Genomic DNA, 24,862 nt, shown 5'->3' with positions numbered 1-24,862 from the left:
TTAGAAGCAGAGCTGCATCTGGTATAATCATAAAGAATAATGTCTTGAAAGTCTAACAGGCCTCGGTTCAGATGCTAATTCTCCCATTGAACTAGGTGTGTGACCTTGGACAAGCTGTGTAACCTAACCATATGCTTTGTCATCTGTGAGATGGATGGAATAATAGTACTTTCTTCATAGGTTTATTTTCAGAACTAAAGCTAATTGCAAATATTACCGAGCACTGATTATGTGCCTTACAACAAGCCTTTAAGATGGACAGAGTGCTGTTTTCCTAACAGATAAGAGCAAAAGGCAGAGAGGTAGGTTAATTAACTTGTCCAACATCCCATAACAAGAAATGTGGAGTTCAGATTCAACCCTAGATAATTTGGTTCAAAAGCCTGTGACCACTACATTACTGTAATATAATGTAAAGTACTTAGCACAGGAACTGGAACATATTAAACACGCAACTCAGAGATCCTTTTATTACACCGTGCTTATTCAAAGAATGACACTCCATGATGTTCTACATAGAGGACAGTCAGATTGCTCAGGTCTAGTTAATTGCAACATGCTACAGAAAATCAATTTTCCTGGGAGGCAATAAACAATGATAGAAAAAAACCTTCATTTATTCCTCTCTGTCCAAAACACCCTAATCTCAGAAGGCTCAGAGTAGATGAGCTCTCCAGAGGATAAATAAAAAATTATTAGAAAGCAAATTGTATGTGATGACAATGATCCAAGTACTAAAGAATCCAGAGACTAAAAGAAGAAAACTACTTGTAGAAAGAGAACTTAAAAAGAAAAATTCCAAAATAGTTCATGAAATAGAGTTGCGTTTGGTTTCTGACAATAATTTTTAAAGTACATTGAATTTCATAAGTTTTCCCTAATATGCCTTAACTCCAGGTTAAATTTTGCAATTTACTTTTCCATTTAAATTGAGTTCCTCCAAGAATTTACCAAATAGCTAACCTTCAAGTTACTTTTCTCTAATACCCAATACTTATTTGATAATTATTTATTTCTAGTTTGTAAGATAATGGAAACGTAACAACCATGGATGGGTTTTATTGGAAAACTGGAAAAAAAGTGTCCCAAGTGGAGACTCCAAGAAAATGACTGTATAACTCAGTGACTTCTGTGACAAATGGCTGACAAGCTAGCCTTTATCTTTCAAGATTAATTTTGTTTTTAAGTGACAAGTTTTATGAACAGATGAAATTGTCCCCATATTGCTAGAAGAATCACAGTCTAAGTTATGGTTTAGCTTGTTAGTAAGACTGGAGTATATTCAGGTTAAAGTAATTTTTTGTGTGTGGCCCAATGCAATTTATAAAGATTAAAGATACAGTATGACACTCTTTAGCTTTAGTGTTTAGGCAAAACTCACACAAATGACTACACTTGGTTTTTCATTCTTACAGATAGTCTTAAAACAAAATGTCTAATTAATCCTTAATTTATATCTTGTTTTCCTTCAGGAACAAAGAAGAGGCACCTTTTTATTTCTTCTACATTATCTGTTCAACCTAATTTCTACCCTAGCTGAAATCTTAATTCTCTTCTTTGATAGCATAATTGTTGCCATGGCAACAATAAAAGATGTGAGTATTCTCTGCTGCAGGTGCAAATAATCTTAATGTATTGATAAACCATCTTCAGGTACCATTTTCATGTAAATGACCTTAGAAGAGAGAGAAAGAAGAGAAACAGAAACAAAGTGGCTTGCAAACAGCAGAAGTACTTGGAATTAAACATTTTTTAGTGTTTTTGGTGATGTTAAAGAAAGGCCAAATTGAGAGAAAATGTCAGATAATGATGCCTCTAGATTAGATATTGTAAACAACAAATATTTCTTTCAAATTTACTGAGGACAAAGGAAAAGAGCTCCCTATTTTGGGAGTACAATCAATCAATTCAGTTTCTACGTCCCTTTGCAAGTTCTTTGGGGACAAAATAAGATATACGGAGATAAAAAAAAAAAAGGAAGTGATTCTGAAGCTTATCACAGTACTAGAATGTGAATCTATAGATAGAGTCTTCTAGACAATGTTCACAGATTTAAAAAATAAAGTTTGGACCCTGAAATCGTAGGGGTTGACATGTACCAACTCCATTTATTTTCAGCTCTTAGGCGACCACTGTCTCCTGAGGCAGCAGCAACTGTTGGTACCAGCAAGCAAAATATGCTGAGAGGATATGAATAAATGAGTTGTGAATCTGCTCCATTTGGGGCCTGACTGTAGCTCAGAGGACAACATTGATGAGCCCTAGGGCAAGGAACAGAATTAAGCGGATCCTAAACTAGGCTTGCCTTCAGATAGCCTTAGACCCCTGGAAGAGGGGGGTGGGTCTATGATATCCTTGGTGAGATGCAGAGTCTTCCTCATTTCTAAGATTTGAATAAAGAGATAAACAAGTGGATTCAATTCTCTCCACCTCTGAAGTGAGAACACAAAGAAAATGGGCAACTAGAAGCTTCCCTCTCAGGTCTTGGAAGAGGATCAATAATTTACCAGTAGCTATATCACTGAACACACAGCTACCTTCCACAACCTTGGGTATCTCTCAAGAAAAAGGTAGAGAAAACACAAATGACCAACATCAGAAATGAAAGAGATAAATACAGATTCTACAAATCTTAAAAAATACTAAGAGCATATTTTTAAACCTGTGATGCCAATAAACTCGATAACTTAGATAAAATTGAGAAATACCCTGAATGATACAAATTATCAAAACTGACTTAGAAAAAACAGACTACCATAATATTAATATCTAAATATTAAATGTTAACTGTTAAGTAACTGAATTCATAATTTAAAAACTTCCCACAAAGAAAAGTTTATGCTTGGTTAACTTCATTGGTGAATTGTATCAAACATTTAAAGAAGAAATAATACAACCTTACACAACTCTTTTCAAATATAGTGGAGAAGGGAACACTTTATAATACATTTTACAGAGTCAATATAACTCATATCAAAACCTAACGTGGACATTAAAACAAACAACAACAACAAAACAACCTACAAACAAATACCCCTCATAAATTTAGACCCAGAAATCCTTAACAAAGCTAATAAGTCAATGTGGAAAATGTCAGTCCTCACAAGAAACTGGAGTTTATTTTAGGGACATGATATGGCTTAACATTTGAAATTCAATCAGCATGATTCACATTAAAGTAATAAAATAAAAATAATACGATCATTGCAGTAAATGTAGAAAAATCATCTAACAAAACTCTGTACCCATTCATAATAAAAAGAAAAAGCTCTCGGTAACTTGGGAATAAAAGGTAACTTTCTCAACCTGATGAAAGTTGGCTGCAAAACCCAAAACCCTAGAGCTATTAGTATATTTAATGATGAAATATCACATGCTTTGACCTGCTAAGATCAGGAAGAAGGTAATGATATCCATTCTCACCACTTCTATTGAATATTGAACTGGAGTTCTATAAGTACAGCGAGGCAAAAAAAGAATGCATAAGGAATGGAAGAAAGAAGTAAAATCTCTATTCACAGATGACATGATTATCCACTTAGTAAATCTTACAGCATCTACAAAATAAATATTACAACAAATAGGAGAATTTATTAAGGTTGCAGGATATAAAGTCAATACACAAAATTAATTGAATTCTTATACATTAGCAACAAACCCAAACAACTGGAAAATGTAATTAAGCAAACAATACCATGTACAGTAACAACATAAATACTAAGGGATAAATTTAATGAAATATTCTTAAGGTCTGAACACTAAATATTACAAAATATCGTTCACAGGAATTAAAGACAACTTAAGCAAATGGAAAACCACAAATGCAGAAGGAATTGAAAGAATTATAAGGACATATTACATACAAATCTATGACAATTAATTTGAAAAGCTAGTGAAAAGGGGTAATGTTTAATGACATATAGAAGTTATTAACATTAACCAAAGAAGAAACTTTTATTGACCCAATTTCTATACAAGTGAATGGAAGGCAAGTAAAATCCATCCAATGATTTCAGACCTTTAAAGAATATAATATATACTATTCCAGACCATAGAAAATATGGAAAACTTCTCAATTTTATATTAAGCTAGCATAAATTAAATATCAAATCTTGATCGAAATATATCAATCTCACTTAGGGAAGTAATTGCACATATTCTAAATGAAATTTTAACAACTAGAATCTAGCTACATATCAACAAAATCCCAAATCTGACTAATCAGGGTTTATTCTAGGTGTGCAAAAAGGGTTTCAAATTGGAAAATCTATCATCACAATTTAGCAAATTGAAGGAAAACAAGTCATATGACCACATTAATAGATGTTGAAACAACATTTGATAATATTAACAGCAAATCTCAATAAAAATCTTTAGTTATGATAGGAAAAAGTAACCATTAAAGTATTTACTAACACAAAAAGTCTAACGTATTTTCAATGTCAAAATAATAGAAAGAATCCAATAAAACTCAGGAATTAAGCAGAGATCTTGGTATCACTATATGTATTTGAATACATATATTTACATATTAATATTAACAAATAATATTACATATTATTTGAATACATTATTATATATTTGAATACATATTAGTTTGGAAAGTCTAGTAAAAACAATGAGATAAGAAAATTAAATATTTGGTATAAATATTGCAAATGAAAAGATATAACTGTCTCTATTTTGCTGATGAAATGATTGTGTACTTAAAAATCCTAGAGACATAAAAAGAGAAAAACTATGAGCATCAGATATTCTCTTCTCTAGTAATATATACCCTTAGAAAAAGGAAGAGGAGAAAATATTCCCTTTAAAATAATAATATAAATTGAATTGAATAAGAAAGACATAGAACATATGAGAGCTATGAATCTTATTAATCTTATTAATATTTGACCAGGGGACTAATTCAATTTGGGGGAGAAAAAAATCTATTTAAAACAATTTCTCCCCAAATGAGGTATTTATCCCAAAAAACATTAAGGTAATAATCCTATTTCATGTCATATACAAAATATCCAACTAGATTAAAGTGTTAAATATAATTTTAAAAGTGAAAGGGATTAAGTATAAATTGCCAGTTATAAAATAGCAATGAGGATGTATAAATTACAGCAGAGGGAATATAGCTAATAATATTGTAATAACTAAATATGGTGTCATATGGGTATTAGACATATTGGGGTGCTCACTTAGTAAAGTATATAAATGTCTAATCACTGTGTTTTACACCCGAAACTAATATAATATTGCATGTCAACTGTAAAAAATAAATAAATAAACAAACAAACAGGAATATATATGTCATATATATAATTTTAATATTTTATTACGACTTCTGGGGAAGACCTAGACAGAAATTAATAAGAACTGCTATGTGGCAGAAGATACTATAAAGACAACAAACAAATGACAGATTTAGAAAACATGTTGGTAATACAAATGACAGATAAGGGTTTAAAAGCTATAATTATATGAAGAGAGCTTTAAAAATTGACAAGAAACAGGAAAGAAAAATGAGCAACAGATATAAATAGGCAATTCACAGATGAGAGATCCAAACAGCCAACAAATATATAATTTTTTAATTCACTAATAGGGAAATGGAAACTGTTAGCAATAAACCATCTTAAACCTATCAGACTGGCAATAATTTTAAATAGTGATAATACTGTCAGTGGGGATATGTGGAAAAAGTATTTTCTACATTGCTGGTGGAAATGTAAATGGATACAGCTCATTTAGAAAGCAAGCTGGCAACATTTATTAAAATTAAAAATACATAAACCTTTCGACCCAGTAATCTCTCTCCTGGGTATATATATCCCGTAGAAATATAACCATCAGTAAGTACAGATATGTGAGCCCAGATGTTTATTGCATCACTCTTTGTAGTGGCAAAAATATGTACATAAAGAGATACATTAACTAATCCATAGAACATGATATTATTCAGATAATTCAGAAAATTTAGGTATTCTATAGAACACAATATTATTGTTCATATCTGCTAACCTGGAGGGATTTTCAAAAGCAATTAGTGAGAAAAAGCAAGATGTCCCCTTCCAAAAAAAATGTGTGTAATATAGTTTCACTTTTGTAGAGCAAACAATGACAAAAATATACATACGTGTGTGTGTATACACGTGTGTATTACATGTTTATGTATATATGTGAGATCTGGCTTGATAATCATCAGAGACATTACAGAAGAATACATATAAAACTATACAAGTTAAGGGGGGCTTATATTTGCTTATATTTATACTCAAGTGGTTGGAGTAGGAGAGGCAAGTACAGAAGGAAGGAGAGAGTAGGGAACAAAAGAAGAAAAAAAAGCAAATATTAAACTGAAATGAAAGCATTATAATCATCTTATTTCCATAAATGTATAAGTTTGCATGTATATGCATATTTTCTGACCCATTAAGGCAATGTATGTACAATTATACGCATTGAGTGTGCTTTTCTAAGCACTTTATGTACTAACTTATATAACGTTCACAATAAGCCCATGCGGTTCGATCTATTATTATCCTCATTTAACAGATGAGAAGACTAAGAGGTTAAATACATTTCCTGAAGTTACAGGACTGTTTAGCTCCAGGGCTTGCATTTGAACGCAGGCAGCATGAACCTGAAGCCTTGACTCTAAACCATTAGACATACTGTCTCCTAATCAATTTATGTTGAGGATATACCATTAAGCTAAATACACACTTTCAACATAATGTGTATCATATAATTACGTTCCAGTAAAAAAACAAAAACTCCTATGGATATATATATTTGTTCGAGCAAGAAGTGGAAGTCTAGTTTATAATGGATATAAAGACAATGATGGTATAATTACCCTTGCTTTTATATATCACTGAAACATACCTTATAAGCAGCAAGATAGTTTTTTAAATAGTAAAAAAGAAAAAAAAATAATGAACCACTGAGGGTTTTTCTCCCCCTTCATTTAGGGTTCTTTCATATTTAAGTAACATTTGTTCAGTGGGAATTTCAGGCATGAAAAGCTTTACGAAGAAGGTGGTATTTAATGCATAGATAAGATTTTGAGGAGAGGAATACCATAAGAAAAACCTTGAGGCAGAAAACTGTAAGTCATCTTTAAAACATGTATTGCTTCAGGATCTTGGGCTAGCACAAGTGTTTTTGCATGAAAGCAGTGTTAATAAACCTGAAGATTGCATAGCCTTGACGACCAGGATTGGGAGCATGTTGTCCTCTGTTCAAGTGCACTAGGCACCTGCCAACACTGGGCCTCTTAAAATTGTGAACTAGCACTACGAGCAGCTGACATAAAAGCTGCATAGACACTTGACATGGCCCTAGTCTTGGCTCCAGCTTGGAAGTCCTCAACCAAATCCTGGCCCCATCCTGAGACTGCTTTACTCCAGATTGCTTGTCACCTGTGGTCCAAAGAATGAGTCCACGGGGTGTCAGAGCATGGCTCTGCCTGGCAGAAGCACTTTTCCTGTCAGGTCCCTCTACCTGCTTGGAAAGCTCATACCACCACTCATTTGCCAGAAGCCAAATAAATGCCTCCATCTACAAAGGTGCCACTTTTCATTTCTTCTGCCTGCTTCTGGGCAGCAATTTTACTTCTACCTCCAGGGGCATTTTCCTGGCACAGACTAGGAAACTCCCTAGAGCTGGTATGCAGTGACCCTTCTCTTCTGTGTCCTAAGCACACGAACGAACATCAAACGCAGCAGGATTGGATGTAGAGGATGGGAGAGAAAGCAAAACAAAGAAAACAGAGCCTAATATAACATTTATGGTCAGTGATCTGGCACCAAGTATAATCACTACAACAAACTCACCTAACTTGGAGCGACTTCTCTCATCCAGATGTTCTCACCTGGAAAACAGGGTGCCTTACAAAGTAAAAATTATTATTTTTTAAAAAAATTAGAATTGTTTTGCACCACTTACATTAGTGAAAAACAGATATCAAAAGAAATCTAGGAATTTGGTGCTTATTCAAAAATATTTGCTGGTTGATGGACTTTAGCTGTACTACATATCCTTAATGACAAATCTGTTTATGTCATGGCCAGGCTCTCTGACTAGGGCACTCGATTATTGACTATAATTACTGGGGAGCATTTCAAGTAAAAACTGTTGTGTTTTCCATTCTCAATATGCTTCACTGTAACTGAATTCAAACTATAAAATCATATTGAAGTGACATCCTTATGGCCAGGGGCAGATAGTAAAAGGTGTTCATTAAAGGGTCACTGAACTGACATGTTCAGTTATGCACAGCTGGATAATATAGCAGGAATTCTCTTTGTCAAATAGGGGTATACAGAAAGGTGGCTTTATGATAGAGGGTTGGCCACAGCCCAAAGAGCCCAGGTATTTCCAAGAATAAATTTTTTCCTAATCTAACAGTACAGGAAAAAAAATCAACAAAAAAAAACTAACGAAACCTTAGAGAAAGTTCATATAATGCAAGATGGGTAATTCAAAAGGGATTTGCTCAGCTGTTTCACAGTAATGATAGGGCCATTAAAATGGAAGATTCACAGTTTAGGATCACTTCTTTCCATTCAAAATCTGTAGGCTGTGGAAAGCCATGTGTAAACAACCATCCTGTTCATACTTGCATATTGCATAACTGAGTTTTTTCTCTTCGTTCCTAGTAATTCTTTTCTACTCATGTGACTATCCCCATTGATAAAGCCACTTCCAGACTTATGGCCTCTGGGAAGGAAAGAAGAAGAACAAAGAATTAAATCAAGGACTTTTGAATTTCAAAAGCCAAAGTCCTCATATAAATGTTAAAGTTGGGGTGGGGTGGGGTGGGGGAATAGCAATGGATGAAATCCACTGGTTTTTCTTTTCTATTTCAGAGAACATAAAGATCATCTAGGCTGGAAAAGGAGAGAAAAATCAGCAAAAGAAAGAGAGATCAGATGCTCTTGAATCTTTGTGAAGGGGCCCTGTATCACCCCCTCCAGGCCAAATCTCACAGCAGGAGGATTTGCAGATTCCAGAGGAGCTTGTGACCCAGAAACTTGTTTCAGAAAACCTCAGTGAGGCAGCACATTTCTTGAAAATGTACTATGCCCTGCTCAGCATGGGAGCATTTGAGAAACTGCATAAGGTGTCCAGCCAAAAGGGAACTGAGACAGCATCAAAGAAGCCCTGGGGCGACCCAAAATGGCACAAGGGAACAGACACAGATTTCTTGTATCTCCTGAGAAGGGCATCAGACTTGAAGAGGCCTGATGTTTAGGACAAAGAAGCCACAACCTATTAGGACTCAGTGACCAGAGATGTCACAGCAAATACTACCAAGGTAAATATCAAAATATCCCTGCCAAGAACATGGACCTCAGAAAGCCCCAGTACCTAGAAACCAACCTGGGATTTGGGAAAACTCTAAATTGACTGAAAAGACCCAGAAACAATGGAAGAAACGTCAAATTGATCAAGATTAAAGTTCTATCATGTAAAGTAGGGAACTTGAAATAAAAGCTCAGTTCACTTTAAAGGAAAGTCAAACGATATTTCTTAAACATTCAGGTTTATAGGCTGAGAATCCCAAGCACTTCTTACGACTATCTGAAGCATAATTTCTTCACTGTCCAAAGATAGACAACAATTACTGTAAAATTAAAAAAATATGTTCTTAATAGCCAATATTCAACTATCATCTATCAACGAAAATATACATTCTGTGATTTTTTTTTAAAAAAAAATTGGATCATTTCAAATTTTTGAAATGATTAAGTCAAATCTTCTCATCACTATCGAAACATGTTTGATTATTCTAGGAGATTAGAGATAGGCAGACCAAGAGACTTACACAATGAAATTAAAAGGTGAAATCCTACATATGACATTTTAACTGGAGATTCTTTAATACCAATTATTTGTTTGAGTGTATGTGGTGGGAATAAAGAATAAAGTATAAAGCAAGCAAACTTTCTGGCATTCACACATCCAAATGAGTATCATCCTGCAACAATCACATTGGAAAACCATTGAGACCTAAAGGTATTGATGCTGAAAATATATTTTGGAATCTCTCTTTTGAAGTTGACTTCTGAGATGGCAGATGAGGGCTGCAAGAAAATAAGTGTTATCACTAAGTTTTAACTAATTTACAAGCCTTTCAAGAAAGAGGTCTAAATGTCTTTGTAGTCAGTTTTTATCTTTGATTACTAATAATATTTCAAAGCTTTCTACACTTATTCAGCACATTTGGCCCCAAACATTATTAATGGTGTTCACAGCATAAAACTACCCATAAAGAATGTCCTCGTTGAAAATATCCAAAATACCACCCTTCTTTCTGAAGGATGCCCAATGAACTATCGAAGGATTAGCAGAAATGATAGAAAATGCACACTTATTCAATAAGGGAGAAAAAGACAGTTAATACTATGAACTATGAAGAATAGATTTGTGATACCATATTGAACAAAATCCTCCTGGCTTTCTTTTTTTTTCTAATTAGAAGATCGTAAGAAATTGTAGTCTCCTTTAAACAAACAAAACAATGATATTGTGTCAAAGAAAGGAACCAAAGCATAAAAGACAAATGAGTTGGAGTGTTTTCCATTAAGAATAACCAGCGTACTGAAAAAGAGAGTGCAAGAAAAGACGACCTATAACACCTCTAAAATAAATCTCTTGAACAATCTTCCTTCCCTGCCCCCACAGAGGATAATAACATGATATGTCTGAACGTCGCCTATCCTCAACCTCTAATTCCAAACACAAGGAAGTTGAATTAATTGAAACGTGCTCCAAATGACAATTCAAAATATCATTTTAATATTCATGAGTGGAGTGAGTTTTTTTATACTTAACAAACATTGGTGCCTCAGCACTGCCCAATCAAAACAGAGGCAGCAACTAGTGGGCACTAACCATTAGCAACTGACACGGTAATACTGGGCATGTCAGCTGAGGATTAGCCCTGCTCATGGGTATTGCTCAAGGGGCGAAATAGCTCCTTTTTCCATAGAAATAGTTTTGTTTTCTCTCTCTCTCTCTCTCTCTCTCTCTCTCTCTCTCTCTCTCTCTCTCTCTCTCTCTCTCTCTCTCTCTCTCTTTTCCTTGTATGAGCTAAGTAAGAAACACAAAGTCTCTAATTGCAACCCTTTTTTATTTTTTTGGAAGGTCTATACTTTTCGTCAGAAAAACAAACCATAAAAGTAACAAATTTTATTTGTTCAGAAGACTGTCAAAGCAGCATGATGGCATTCTACTAGACATAAAGGGAGCTCCTAATTTTTTATTATAAATATAAAAATTATATGGTGTCTAGTTTCTACCAGAGAAAACTATGCTACATTCAGTTAATGAGAATAGTGGAATAAGGATAAATGGGCTCATTTCATCAGATATTTAGGACATAGAAGATTAAAAAGTCCCTTCAGAGAGCAATAGGTCTTTTTTGGATTGCTTTTTTCATGTTCAAAGAGAATGGCTTTCCATAAGTGCTTACCAGACCTAGCCAGCTCCATTTCTCTTGCAGTGGCCTCTCTCTCTCTCTCTCTCTCTCTCTCTCTCTCTCTCTCTCTCTTTCTTCTCTCCCTTCAAACATCTTAAACATTGACATAACTTTTATTCTTTCATTTTCCTTTCCTTCACCACCTCAATTTCCTTACAACCACTCCACTTTTCTCAACACCTCAACCAGCCTCCTGAGGCCAACACTCCACCTGAAATTACTCTCTTAAGTACCAATCAAACGGACTGTGTGTGTGTGTGAGTGTGTGTTTGACTTTTTTCTACTTGGTTGTTAGGCACGTTTATGTTGGGTTTTTGTAGGCTTTCAAGATACATACATGAGGTCAGACAATTAAGTTAGCGAACTCGTAGAAAAACTGCTACATACCTCATTGCTGAATATCACTACGGTCACCTTTGAAGTAATCCCCATGGGAAGCTATACACCTATACCAGAGCGTAGTTCACACTTCAAAGCAATTTTGAAACTCTGTTTTTGGAATGGCCAGCAGAGCCGTCGTCATATTACCCTTGATGTTCTGAATGTCATCAAAATGTCTCCCTTTCAATATTTCCTTTATCTTCAGGTAAAGAAAGAAGTCATTGGGGGTCAGATCAGGTGAGTAGGGAGGGTGTTCCAATACAGTTATTTGTTCCCTGGCTAAAACCTCCCTCACAGACAGTGCCGTGTGAGCTGGTGCACTGTCGTGATGCAAGAGCCATGAATTGTTGGCGTTAAGTTCAGGTCGTCTAACTTTCACGCAGCCTTTCCAGCACTTCCAAATAGTAGACTTGGTGAACTGTTTGTCCAGTTGGTACAAATTCATAATGAATAATCCCTCTGATATCAAAAAAAAAGGTTAGCAACATCGTTGCAACAGGTTCACAAACTTAATTGTCAGGCTTCGTATATATACACATATACATATATGTAAAATCTCTTTGTCCATGATGTAATTTGAAAATATCTTTTGACATTTTATGGTGTTCATTATCTTGTTGATTTTCTTTTTCAGGTAATCAAATTTATCAAACCTTTGTTTTGGTATGTAGCTTTTAATTCATGCTTAGAAAAACTTCCCAACATGGGTTTTATTTTTTTGTTTTAAATTTTTAGTAATTAACAATTTAATTGATGTGGTGGAAAGAACGGTGTAAGAAATATACTTCCTCTCTTTGTTTTGAAGTGGCTGCTCAGTCAACACAATACATTTATTTAATTCTCCTTTCCTTCTTACTGATTTGAATGACACTTTTAGTATATACTAGATTCTCACATATATTTAGATTTATTTCTGAATCTTATAGTTTGTACTACTTATCTGTCTATTCAGACATTTGTCCTCTTTTGTTTTAATTATTATAGCTTTCTAATATTTTCAATATGTCTGTTTTTCATATTAAGATAAAAATTACCCTGGTTATTTTTTGTGCTTATTTGCTGTCCGTTAAGAACTTTAAGATCAGTATTTCCAGTTTTAAAAATCTTGTTACAATTTTTATTGAGAGTGTTGAGTTTATAAATTGACTTAGAAAGACCTGATATTCATTCAAGAAAATGATTTGCTTTTCCATTTGTTCAATTATTCTTTTATGTCCCTTGGTTATTGTGTACGTATTTCATTATGTGGATTTTACACATACCTATATTGTTACACATTTTTTCTAAAGATTTTTATCCCTTTTGTTTCTATTAAAAAGGGGGGTTTTTTTAAAAGGGGGATTTGTTTCTATTAAAAAGGGGGATTATCCCTTTTGTTTCTATTAAAAAGGGGGATTTTTCTTCCATTATACCTTGTAATTAGGATTACATAATATAATTTGAAGGCCACCAAAAATTGTATATTAATTTTGTATCCAGTTACTTTGGCGGGGTTTTTAATGTGTTATTTATTCTTTGGAAGTTTTTCTGTACCTAGGACTATCATACTCAAATAAGAATAATTTTTTACTTCTTGCTTCCTATTTTGATGTCTTTACTTTCTTTCTTTGGCTAGTTACATTGTCTAGTACAACCAGACTAATACTGAAGGCACTAGTACATGCAGATCAATGACAAATTATAGTGATGACTGTGACACCTTTGTCTTGTTCTTAAATTCATGATAATGCTTCTGGTGCTCCCCCTTAGGTGTGATGTTGGCATTTGTTTCAAGATGCATTTTTAAATACTCAGGAAGTATCCATCTCTTAATTAAAGTTTATGTTTTATAAATTACCAAGGGATGTAATTGTGATCAAATGCCTTTTCAACTTATTGATAAAACTATATTATTTTTTTTTCTTTTGATATGTTGATATGGGAAATGATATGAAATAGCTTTCCTAATATTGAACAATCCTTGCACTCTTGGAATAATCTACTTACTCTCCTTCTTTGCTATATTCTCTTTGTTGGTTCATTTAGGATTCTTAAGTCTGTATTTGAAAGTAAGATTATTCTGTAGGGTTTTTGCTTTTGCTTTTAATGTGTGTGGTTGGTTATGGTATCCACGTGATCTCATTTCATTGGATTATTAAGTGGAAGATTTTTAATTTTATTGGAATAGTTTATCTTCAGGTTTTGGTGGCATCTAGCTACAGAATGAAAGTTGAATAGTTTCTATTCTTTGATGGCAGTTTTAATATTTAGATTTTGTGCTTTGTGTAGTTTTAGAAATGTGATATCCATTTCACTGAAGTTCTCAAGTTTATTTACACAGAAATTACCCATCAATCTAATTATCATTCCTTTGTAGGTAATCTGTCTTTTTCCTCTGGCTGCTTTTAAGGTCTTCTATTTGCCTTTGATATTTTACAGTTTTACTATAATATTCGTAGGTGTGGTTTCCTTTTATTAACCTGCTTGATGTGTTATAGATTGTGGTTGCATGACATTCATTATTCTGAAAAATTCTCAGCTCTGTTATTTATTTGGATAGTGCCTTTCCTTCATTCTCTCAAAATGAAACTCCAATTGGACGCTTGTTATGTGTTTTTATTATGTCCTCCATATCTAACTATTTTGTATTTTTTATATCTTTGTCTGCCTATGTCCCATGCTCTGAATAGTTTCTCTAGGCTTATCTTCAAACTCATTAATTATCTCTGTAGTGCTTAGCCTGCTAATTGACTTTTATGTTTTAATTCTTATATTTTTCATTGCTAAAATATGTTTTGGTTCTTTCTCAAATTTACCTGTTCATTTTTATAGACTTTTAACCTTCACTGATTTTATTTTATTTTACATTTTAAAGCATTTCATGCAGAATTTTATGCCCTGCATTATATAATTCCAATGCCTTAAGTTCTTTAATGTTTAATTTGTTGTTTATTGTTTCTATTGACTCTCAGTCTTGTGGCTTATTTCCTTGGGTATTTGCTATATTTTGATTACACACTCACATTTGGTTACACTTGATCTGGGACCTAAACTAGGAATGCTTTTCTCCAGAGAGATCAGGGAGACTACTGATCTGAAACCACTTTAACTCCCTTCCAAAGCTTCCAATTAATGGAAAAGTTTCCCATTGAGATAGAGACCAGTCTGATGATCCCAGCACTGGGATCAGCACTTGCCTCAAGGGCAGTCCTTGCTTTTATATTTGCTCAGTATTCTGGCTTCAGCTCAAAGTTCTTATTTCTCTTTGCTTCTTTATCTTTCCCACCTTTGCCCCTTGGCTATCACCTAATTTCTGTTCATCCCAAAGAGCATTAAATATCTTTGTTTCATTTTATTCACCTCCAAACCAACAAAGGTAAAACTCTCCAAGTGCTATAAATTAAAAGAGAACCCACGATGCTGAAAAAGAATCAAAGATCCAAGGGCAAAATGATCTTATGAGCACAAACCCATCAATGGAATGTTTAAGAGAGAGGAGAAAATTCCCATCAACTAACCATGGGCTCCTCCAGAAATAAACTACCCATACCTTCTCATAAATGGATGCAGAATTACCTGCCACAGAGACCAGAAACTGTATGGTTTGTGTATAAGCCTGAATTTTATATGGCTCAGAAATCTCAAGCTGAAAAGCTGATAGGGAAAGTGGTTCGAAACCAATGAATTCTGTAAGACACAATCTGAAGTCACCAACAATCACTCCTCAGAGAGGCATTCACAGCTCAGTTCACTCAAAGGACTTCTGCAGGAAATTAATCCTGGCAAAGTGAATAATTTGAGAATGAAACATTAGCGAGTCCAATATACAGAGATTTAGACCCCAACAAAACAGAGACTTCACACCTGGGAAACCAGAGATAAGAGGGAAATTGGAAAGGAACTTTAAAGTAGTTATGTTTAAAATGACCAGTGAGGTTTAGTAACTTACCCAAGGTCATCCAGCTGTCAAGTTCAAACCAGATAATCTAAATACAGAATTCATTTTCATAATCACTATCTTATGCTATACTGACTTCTCACATTGTGCCTGAAGTAAAAGGATTGACATCTACCATACTAGTCTAACTTGCTCTAATTTCAGAGTTTAGAAGTCTCTTCCTTAACTGATACTCTTATATTTGGCATCACAATATTATCCAAACAACCTACAATAGTATACCATTAAGAGCTCAGGGAGACAAATCTGGGTTTCCATCAACTCTGGAAAATTCATCTGTGTGTGAAAAACCTATTATTCTGTTCAGGGTGGACATGGAAACACTAAACATACTCTCATCAGTTTATGAGAAAATCACCAGATGGATTCCTTGTACAAACATAAACTCATGACAGAAAGATGGGAATGAAAGGTGATCCTGGCTAGATATGATTTTGTAACTTACATCATACATAATCACATTAAATAATTTTCTGAGACTAACTCACTGAATTTTATGAATTATGTGTTCCACGTGCTTTTATTTATTATACATTCTCGACGTTACCACCCTCTAGATGAAACAACATTATGGCAAAGCTGCCTTACTAATTTCTCTCTGTTAAAATAACACGTGGTTAACATCTGTACATTCTGAGAGTCAGAAAGGAGAATTTTTGACATTTTATGAGGCCAGCATTATTCTGACACCAAAGCAATAGAAAGGCAGTACAAGAAAAGGAAATTACAGCCAATACCTCTCATGTACATATCTGAAAAAGAGAAAAAAAAGAATACCTCACAGTCAAGTGGGATTAATCTTTGAAATACAAGGCTGGTTCAACATTCAGAATTCAATAAATATGATCCACTTTATTAATATACAATAGGAGAAGAACCACATTATTGTATCAGTAGATGGAGTAAAAGAATTTGAAAACATTAAAATTCACCCATCGGTGGAAATTCCCTAAACCTGATAAAGTATATCTATCAAAAAAAAAAACCTCTATAGCTAACATAATATTTAATGTTGAAATTTAAACCTTGTCTTCTAAAATCAGAAACATCGAACATAATTGCTCTCAACACTCGTATTCAACATATTACTAAAAGCCCTAACAAGTACAATAAGGCAAGTAAAAGTAAATATAAAAGGTGCATATGTTTAAAAAAAAGACATAAAACTGTATCTATTTATAGACTACATGATTTACATAGAAAATCTAAATAATTTACAAAAATATTTGCAAGATACATGACAACATATGAAGCAATCTGACATATATCTATAAATTAGCAATGAAAATTGGAGACAGAAATTTTTAAAACATATCATTGACAATGGCTCCAAAAAAATGAAATACTTAGGTATGAATCTAACCAAAAAATGGGCAGTCTGTATGATGAAAACTACTTTGATGTTGAAAAACATCAAAAAACAGTTAAGTAAGTGGATTGAATGGCTCAAGTATCATTAAGCTGTCACCTCTCCTCAAATTGCTCTATAGATTTAACATCTATGTCAATAAAAATCCCAGCAGGATTTTTGTAGATACTGTCAAGTTGATTCAAAAATTTATATGAAAAGGCAGAGAATGTAACAAACAACTTTGAGAAAGAACTAATTTAGAAGATTCACACTACCTGATTTCGTGACTTACTGTAGAGCTATACTAACCAAGACAATAGAGTATTTGTGAAAGTATACACAACTAGATTAATGAGATAAAATAGAGAATTCAGAAACAGACCTTAAAAATATAGTCAACAGATTTTTAATACAAGTACAAAGGCAATTCTATGGATAAAAGACAGTCTTTTCTACAAATGGTGCTGAAATAATTGGGCATTCATATGCAAAAAATATATACTTCAACACACACCTCATACTTTGTGAAAAACATTTCAAAGTAAATCATGGACCTAAATGCAAAACATAAAATTATAAATATTCTGGGAAAAAAGATCACCAGAGAAAATGCTCATGAGTTTGTGTTAAGAAAATAATTTTTAGATACAACACTAAGAACTTGATCCATATGAGAAAAAAATAGATCAATTGTACCTCATAATAACTAAAACGTATTTCTCTATAAAAGATTGTTAGGAAAATGAAAAGCAAATCACAGTGAAATACCTTCAAATCACAAATCCAACGAAGACTTCATACCCATAATTTAGAAAGAACTTTCAAAACCAATTAGAAAACAAATATCCAGTTTTTTAAAAAATGGACAATGATTTGAACAGATATTTCACCAAATAATATATTCAGATTGCAGATTCACAGATGAAAAGATACCATTTAAAATCACAATGAGATGTCCTTACACATTTATTAGAATGGCTAATAAATTTTTTTTAAAAAAACTGACAATACCAAGGGTTGACAAGGAAGCAGAGTAACTAGAGCTCTCATACATTGCTGGCAGGAATACAAAATGGTAAAATCACACTGGAAAATAGTATGGCAGTTTCTTATAAAGTTAAATGCATATTTATCATATGATCTGCAATCCCACTGGTAGGTACCATTTACCCTGGAAAAATGAAAACTTACATCCACACAAAAAAATCTGTGTTTAGAGTATGTTATGTTTAGAGCAGCATTGTTCATAACTACCCCAAACTGGAAGAACAGACTGACTGTTCTTCTTTGGTGACTAAATCAACAAACTCTGGTACAATAAAATACTGCCCAGCAACAACAAAGAAACAAACTACTGATAGACTTGGATGGATCACAAATGCATTCTGCTACGTGAAAGAAACCAGATTTAAAATGTTGCAAACTGTATGATTTTACTTATACGATATTTTGGAAAAGACAAAACTATAGAGACAGAAAATAGACAAGAGATCCTAGGGGTTAGGAATGGGAGAGGTTTTGACTGCAAAGGGGAAACACGAGTGATTATTTGGGGGCTGAAGGAGCTGCTCTGTATGTTGATTGCAGTGATGCTTGCACGATTCTACACATTGTCAAAACTCACAGAACTAAGTGCACAAAAATTAGTGAATTTTACTTCATATATATACCAGGGGTGCCAAAAAAATGTATGTAAGTGGACACTTTGGTCAACGTTGCTCAAGCAGTAGTTCGCCATAATCAGAAGTGTCTGGATCCTGATGGTAACCACTTTGAGCACCTCTTGGTAATTGCAGAAGTCAAACGTGACTTGTATTCATCTTTTGTTATTCGTATATATTGAGTATTACAATTATAATAGTTTTTTCCTTTCTTAAAATGTGTTTACATTTTTTGGCACCTTCTGTATATATGAAGTAATATATATAAATATATAATATATATATTATATATATAATATGTATATATAATTTAAAATATATATACAAAACAAAAATCTGTGTCCTGTGAGCAGACTATCTCACCCTGAAGGAGTGGGAATTGTATAGCTTTTTCAAAAATACAAGAAATCTTAAAAACATGAAAGAAAAAAACTTTTTGAGGATCACATTACTCAGAACTCTAAAATCTCAAGATGTGAATAGTTACTGGTTGCTTTTCCATGTGACTGTTCAGTTCACCTTGACTCTTACTTCTGGTTTCCAAAGAACAAAAACAGTATAATGGAAACAAAACACTTTGGCATCCTACCATTTAATGACCTGTAATCACACCTCTGTTAGCTTGGCTGCACTTAGTCTAACCTTAGAGGCTGTTTCTCTCACAAGAGGAAGGAATAACAAGGCTAATACAGCCTGAGCAATGCTCTAAATATTAATCTATTCAAATCAAAATGCATCTAAGCTCTCTATTCCATGATATCCTCTTTAAGCCTACATTTTTATGAAGTGCCACCAAACAAGAATATTGTACAGAACACGTGGTAATCTTAAGCTTTTAAATGAAAAGAGAATTAGAAACTGAACTAAAAATATATTGCACAGATAAAGCTACTGATACGAAAAAATCAACGTATTTTATTTCAGAATCAGCTAGTGTATAACTTGTGTGAGATAGTTGGACGCTGTTGCTATATAGTTTCCTGTTTTTCTCTGACACCTGTAAATTGTGGTTCCCAATGGCTAAAATCTTCAGTCATATGAAGAGACACTTCTAATTACTAGAATGAAGTCAACATATATAAACATGTCCTGAGTCTCAAAATGTATGCTGATAAGACCTAGTTTACCAGCCTTTAAAAAGCTATGGAGCAGAGTTTTACCTGATGTTGTCACTTTGTTAATTTGTCATACTAATATCATATAAGATAGTATAATATAATATTTACAATATAGCATAACATAATATAAACACATAATATATCATGTATATATTCAAAAGATGCCAAAAATGTATACACAATTTAAGAAAGGAAAACTGTATTCAAATTGTAATACTCAATATATACTGGTAACAAAAGATGAATACAAGTCATGTTTGACTTCTGCAATTACAAGAGTTGCTCAAAGTGGTTACCATCAGCACCCAGACGCTTTTGATTATGGTGAACTACTGCTTGAGCAACACTGACCAAAGTGTCCACTTGTATACATTTTTTTGGCACCCCCGACATAAAATATGTAAATAAAATAATATAAAATACAATTGTTCAGTTCCATGTCGTTTCAGCCAAGGAAGGTTGCCAAGCGGGCAACTGTGGCCTTGACTCCTTTGTAGAACAAAAATTTAAATAAGTAACTATGAACACCTTTACTTTCTTGAAGTGTCTGGGATATACTGACAGTAGAGAAGACAGAGAATTCCAGATACCCGGGTTTTTCTGCACATCTGACTGAGGTTGAACCTAATTGCACTATGTCTTTTTTTGTGCTTGATTGGTTGGGCCTCTGTGGATGGCACAATAAATATAAAGTAAGAGGTTGAACCTAATTGTACTACGTCTTTTTTTGTGCCTGATTGGTTGGGCATCTGTGGATAGCACAATAAATACAAAGTAAGAGTTTAAGTCTCCTATTAAAGCATGAGGGAAGCAGATGAATCATTTTTCTGGATAAAAATCAGAAATGGTCATAAAACCACTAGACAAATTATAAGCAAAGTCTCATTACTTCATATTCAACTTACCCCTTAGAAAATTCTGCTTAATCTCTGGGTTTGTTATTCATATAATGCAGCAAACGAAGTAAGTGTATCATTCCTCTCTACTTAAAGCAGGAGCAAAAATTAAATAATGTATATGAAATGTTTTGAAAAGAAAATGGCAACATATACACGCAAGATAATATTTTCTTTAATAGCCACTGCTGATACTCTCCCAAATACATGGTAACTTTCCATACAGTAAATCCAGCAGCTAGATTATTTCCTGTCTGTGATGTGTAAACAATGCTTTAGCCAGTTGAAGCAGTAGTATAAGAATGATGGTTCTGCGAAGTGCTTTGTACTTGTAACAAATGGACACAATAAATTAAATCATCAAAATACACCACCCACATAAAACTGGCTTTTGCAGGCACCATAGAAAGATGTCATAGGAAATATTTTGAAGATGAACATTTTCAGTCCTTAAATTCACCAAAAGCCATTTCTGCTGTGAATGACTTGGCTGATTACAGTGGGTTTCCTAAAATGATTAAACACAGGACGAAAGGGGAAATTAATTAGTGATAGCCAATCCAGTGTTTCCACTGTCTTAATCATTAAGGACTGTAGAATCAAATTGACATCATCACCTAACACATCTAAAACATCTTAAAAAAAAAACTTCATTAGTTCCAATTCACACATTTTGATTACCGTACTCATTCTTTTACTGCTCTTGTAGTAGCTTTGCTTTACAATTTTCCTATATTAGGATCTCACTAGGTGAAAAATAGATTCGTCTACTGAGTTGTATCTTTGGATAGCATTTAACATAATCGAGGAATTGAGGTTATTTCAAACAGCTAGAATTACTAGAACCACAAAGTTAGGAGGTAATGCAGTTCAGTCATCTTGTCGCACACTTACTGTAAGTCTCATTTTATCTTTACAATAATTCTAAGAGGGAAGAATTATTAGCCCTGTTTTATATTACATATGGGGAACCAGACATTTAGAGTTTAAGTAATTTGCTCAAGGTCATACAGTTTATCAGTGGGAGATCTAGAATTCCAACACACATTTATCTTACTCAAAATACTTGCTTTTCCCTCCATGATGAACCTCCTCATTTACTAGTGGAAGGAAGCTCATTCCTCTTGTTACAGCAAATCTTTGGACAGTTCTGGACAGATTTCTGATGCCAAACAACTAACTAAAACAAATTGATAATGTGTCATAAAAATTGATGTTATCATTTGTCATTAGTAACTGCATCCTGATCCTGTTGGGCTGGGAGCATCTAAACCTACATTTTCCTTTTGAAGATAACCCTCATAATCTTAATCATGCTACATATCATCTATTACTTACTTGGTTTTCATATTATAATCAAGTGTCTTTTCTTTTCTTAAGAGAAAGCCTTAGGACTTCTCTAATGTTGCATCATTTCTTCATGAAGGTCCCAGAATTCTACATATATAATAAATCCAGATGATTTTAGCCTGAAAAACTGTTCACGCAGACAATATCACGCAACCTTTTAATTCTGAAAAGAACTTGCAAGTGATTCCTGTAGAATACCTTAAATTCCCCATAAAATACACCAGTAAATAAGAAACTGAACTGAACTCTTAATGAGATCATTTAAACATATCCAAATGTTACATACAATTATCCAAAAGTATTTTTTCTTGATAATTGTTGCAGCTTCTGTCAGTTCCTACCCAAAAGATCCCACCAGCCTTCTAATAAGATTCAATAAAACACGTGTACAGCATTCTTGTTTCCTACTTGTAGTATCAGAAGTACATGTGTTCAGTTTAACAAGTATCTATAGCAAGTGATCTAAAAAATAAAAGAAATTAGAGTAGTAGAACAGTGTTATCCAAGGCTGTAGGAGATGGAGATGGGATCTCTAATGAATTTACTTTACCTCTCCAGCTCTCTCCCGCTTAACGTCTTTCTCCATATTTTCTGCTTCTCTCCTGTCACTCCAGAAATGCTTGGTTTGATTCCAAAGTTTCTTCATACACTTGCTTCTTAGTTTATTTTTACCTAAAACAATGAGCTCCCCCATTTGAGAGCTTGGCCAGTGTCTCAGCTTACCCATCAACCCTCAGTAGAGGGGGCTCCAAAGTTGCTAATCCCAAATCCAATGCCACAAACTAGCCCCTGGAAATTACATGCTAATTGGAAATAAGCCAATATTTTATATGCTGAATTTCTCCAAAAACTTTATGATATCTCTTCAATAAGTTGAATAAACTCTTTTGTAGTTCAAAAGAAAAACAACCAAGAATAGAGACTAATTAGAATTTGATTTTTTTTTAATTTCTTATTGAAAACAGCAATACAATGTAACCCCATTATTATGCAGTTCTTTCTTAAACAGAATTCAATCATATTCATGGGTGAGTTCACAAAGTAAAATCCTGATATGAAATGATTACTGTACAGTCAGGATATTTGTCCTATTACCCAACACCAGCATGTATTCAACATTCAAAAACTATCTATTAAGTGTGTATTCCATGCCAGGCATTACAGATAGACTTCGCTATACTTAATAATCACATAGGGTTATGCTGTTAACAAGCTTGATTCACATTCCAAGACCACAACAATATTTCCATGGTCCGAGAAATCTTATATAGAGACATCCTAACAATTTTCAAACGAAGCTATATACCAAATAAATATGGAAATGAAAAAATAAAAAAGGTCTCAGCTTCCAAGTTTGAGTTTAAACTATCATACCTTTTCTTCCCCATTTCCAAGATTCTAAGCCATCTCTTCCCTACTATACAAACAAGGTTCAGTGAGGAAATAGCTAAGATTCTCTTTAAGTAAATTAAAAATTTATGTGTAATGAAAAAAAGTGATTACAGGATTAACCATAACACAAAACCAAAGTAAAATACTTTAAATGACCAAAATCCAAATGTAATGGAATTTATAGACACTTATGTAGATCAATTTTCCATTTCCAGAAGTAACACATCCCACAATTAAAACCTGATATAACATGCCTGTTGTATAATGTATGCCCACATTTACATGCAATTTATTTCAGGGTTGTAAGGTCATGGAAAAAATTCCAGTAACTAACCCTCTCTTGGAACCTTGCCCAATGAGTTTTATTACAGACTTATCTATAACCAAGACTCCCTATATCAAGTACTTGCTTGGAAATCTACTCTGCATACTCTGTAAATTTGGAACAAATCACATACTTCATTATGGCTAAGATACTTACAGTAGAAGTTCCTTTTAGCTCGTGGGTTCATCATTTGGGGATGTTGTCATCAGGAGTCACCATGCTTTTGATCTTTAATGCCGTTCTTCCTCCAAGGTTTCTTGTCTGTAATTTCCAAAACAGAGTCACTTGTACTAACAAGCCATCGTCCCATACTGTTTCCTTTTTAGTTTGAATGTTACCCTGTAGATCGATTTCCTGTCCCAAAACACTCAAAAATGAACAAACGGGGCTGTGTGCTAGTGAAATAGGCTACCCAAATACTCTGTTTTTGCAGTTTGGTTCAGGAAGAAATTCCCTGACTGAAATGAGGAACTATAATCCCAGTTGTTCCAGAGAACTTAAAAGACAGAAGTTTCTTCCCTATGAGTGAGTAGCTCAAAATTGCCCGCGTCGTTTATTCTCACTAGCTTGTGGGTCAAGTACGATTGCACATAAAGCATCCATGTACTCTGTGCAGCCTGAAGATTCCCCCCAATTGCCACAGTAACAATATCCCAACTATATTTTAAAATCGGGCTTAGTATCCGGGCTTTGAAGTACATAATGTTTTCCATTCCTGAAAGGACAAAGAGATCTACATTGTCAAAGTTTATTTTTAAGCTCATGTGCTTGCTAAGTGCAGTGGCGAACAGGCTTTCCGTGCCTGTGGTACCAGTGCTGGAACCTATTAATGCAAACAGATGAATCGTTGGCTCCGTTCCATATAGGCTTTTATTATTTTTTTTAAGCTTATCTAAATTGCATTGATTATAACTTCTTAAATCGAGAACGCTATCAGTTTTCTGAGCTTGCTTGTTTTAATTTTATAAG

The 24,862-nt window shown here is 33.8% G+C and overlaps 1 protein-coding gene across 1 annotated transcript in view; it reads right to left on the bottom strand.

Annotated features, from left to right (window-relative positions):
- The window catches only part of KCNK2 (potassium two pore domain channel subfamily K member 2), a 167,156-nt gene extending 142,917 nt beyond the window's left edge, over window positions 1-24,239 (bottom strand). The window contains exon 1 of the mRNA XM_081025275.1: window positions 24,050-24,239. Within this exon, the coding sequence (XP_080881401.1) occupies window positions 24,050-24,083 (34 nt within the window). The 5' untranslated portion in view covers window positions 24,084-24,239. The remainder of the gene's footprint in view (window positions 1-24,049) is intronic.
- Between the last annotated feature and the right edge of the window lie 623 nt (window positions 24,240-24,862).

This window comes from Rhinolophus hipposideros, assembly GCF_964194185.1.
Source record: "Rhinolophus hipposideros genome assembly, chromosome: 19".
Lineage (NCBI taxonomy): Eukaryota > Metazoa > Chordata > Mammalia > Chiroptera > Rhinolophidae > Rhinolophus > Rhinolophus hipposideros.
This window is presented reverse-complemented; position numbering and strand designations above follow the sequence as displayed.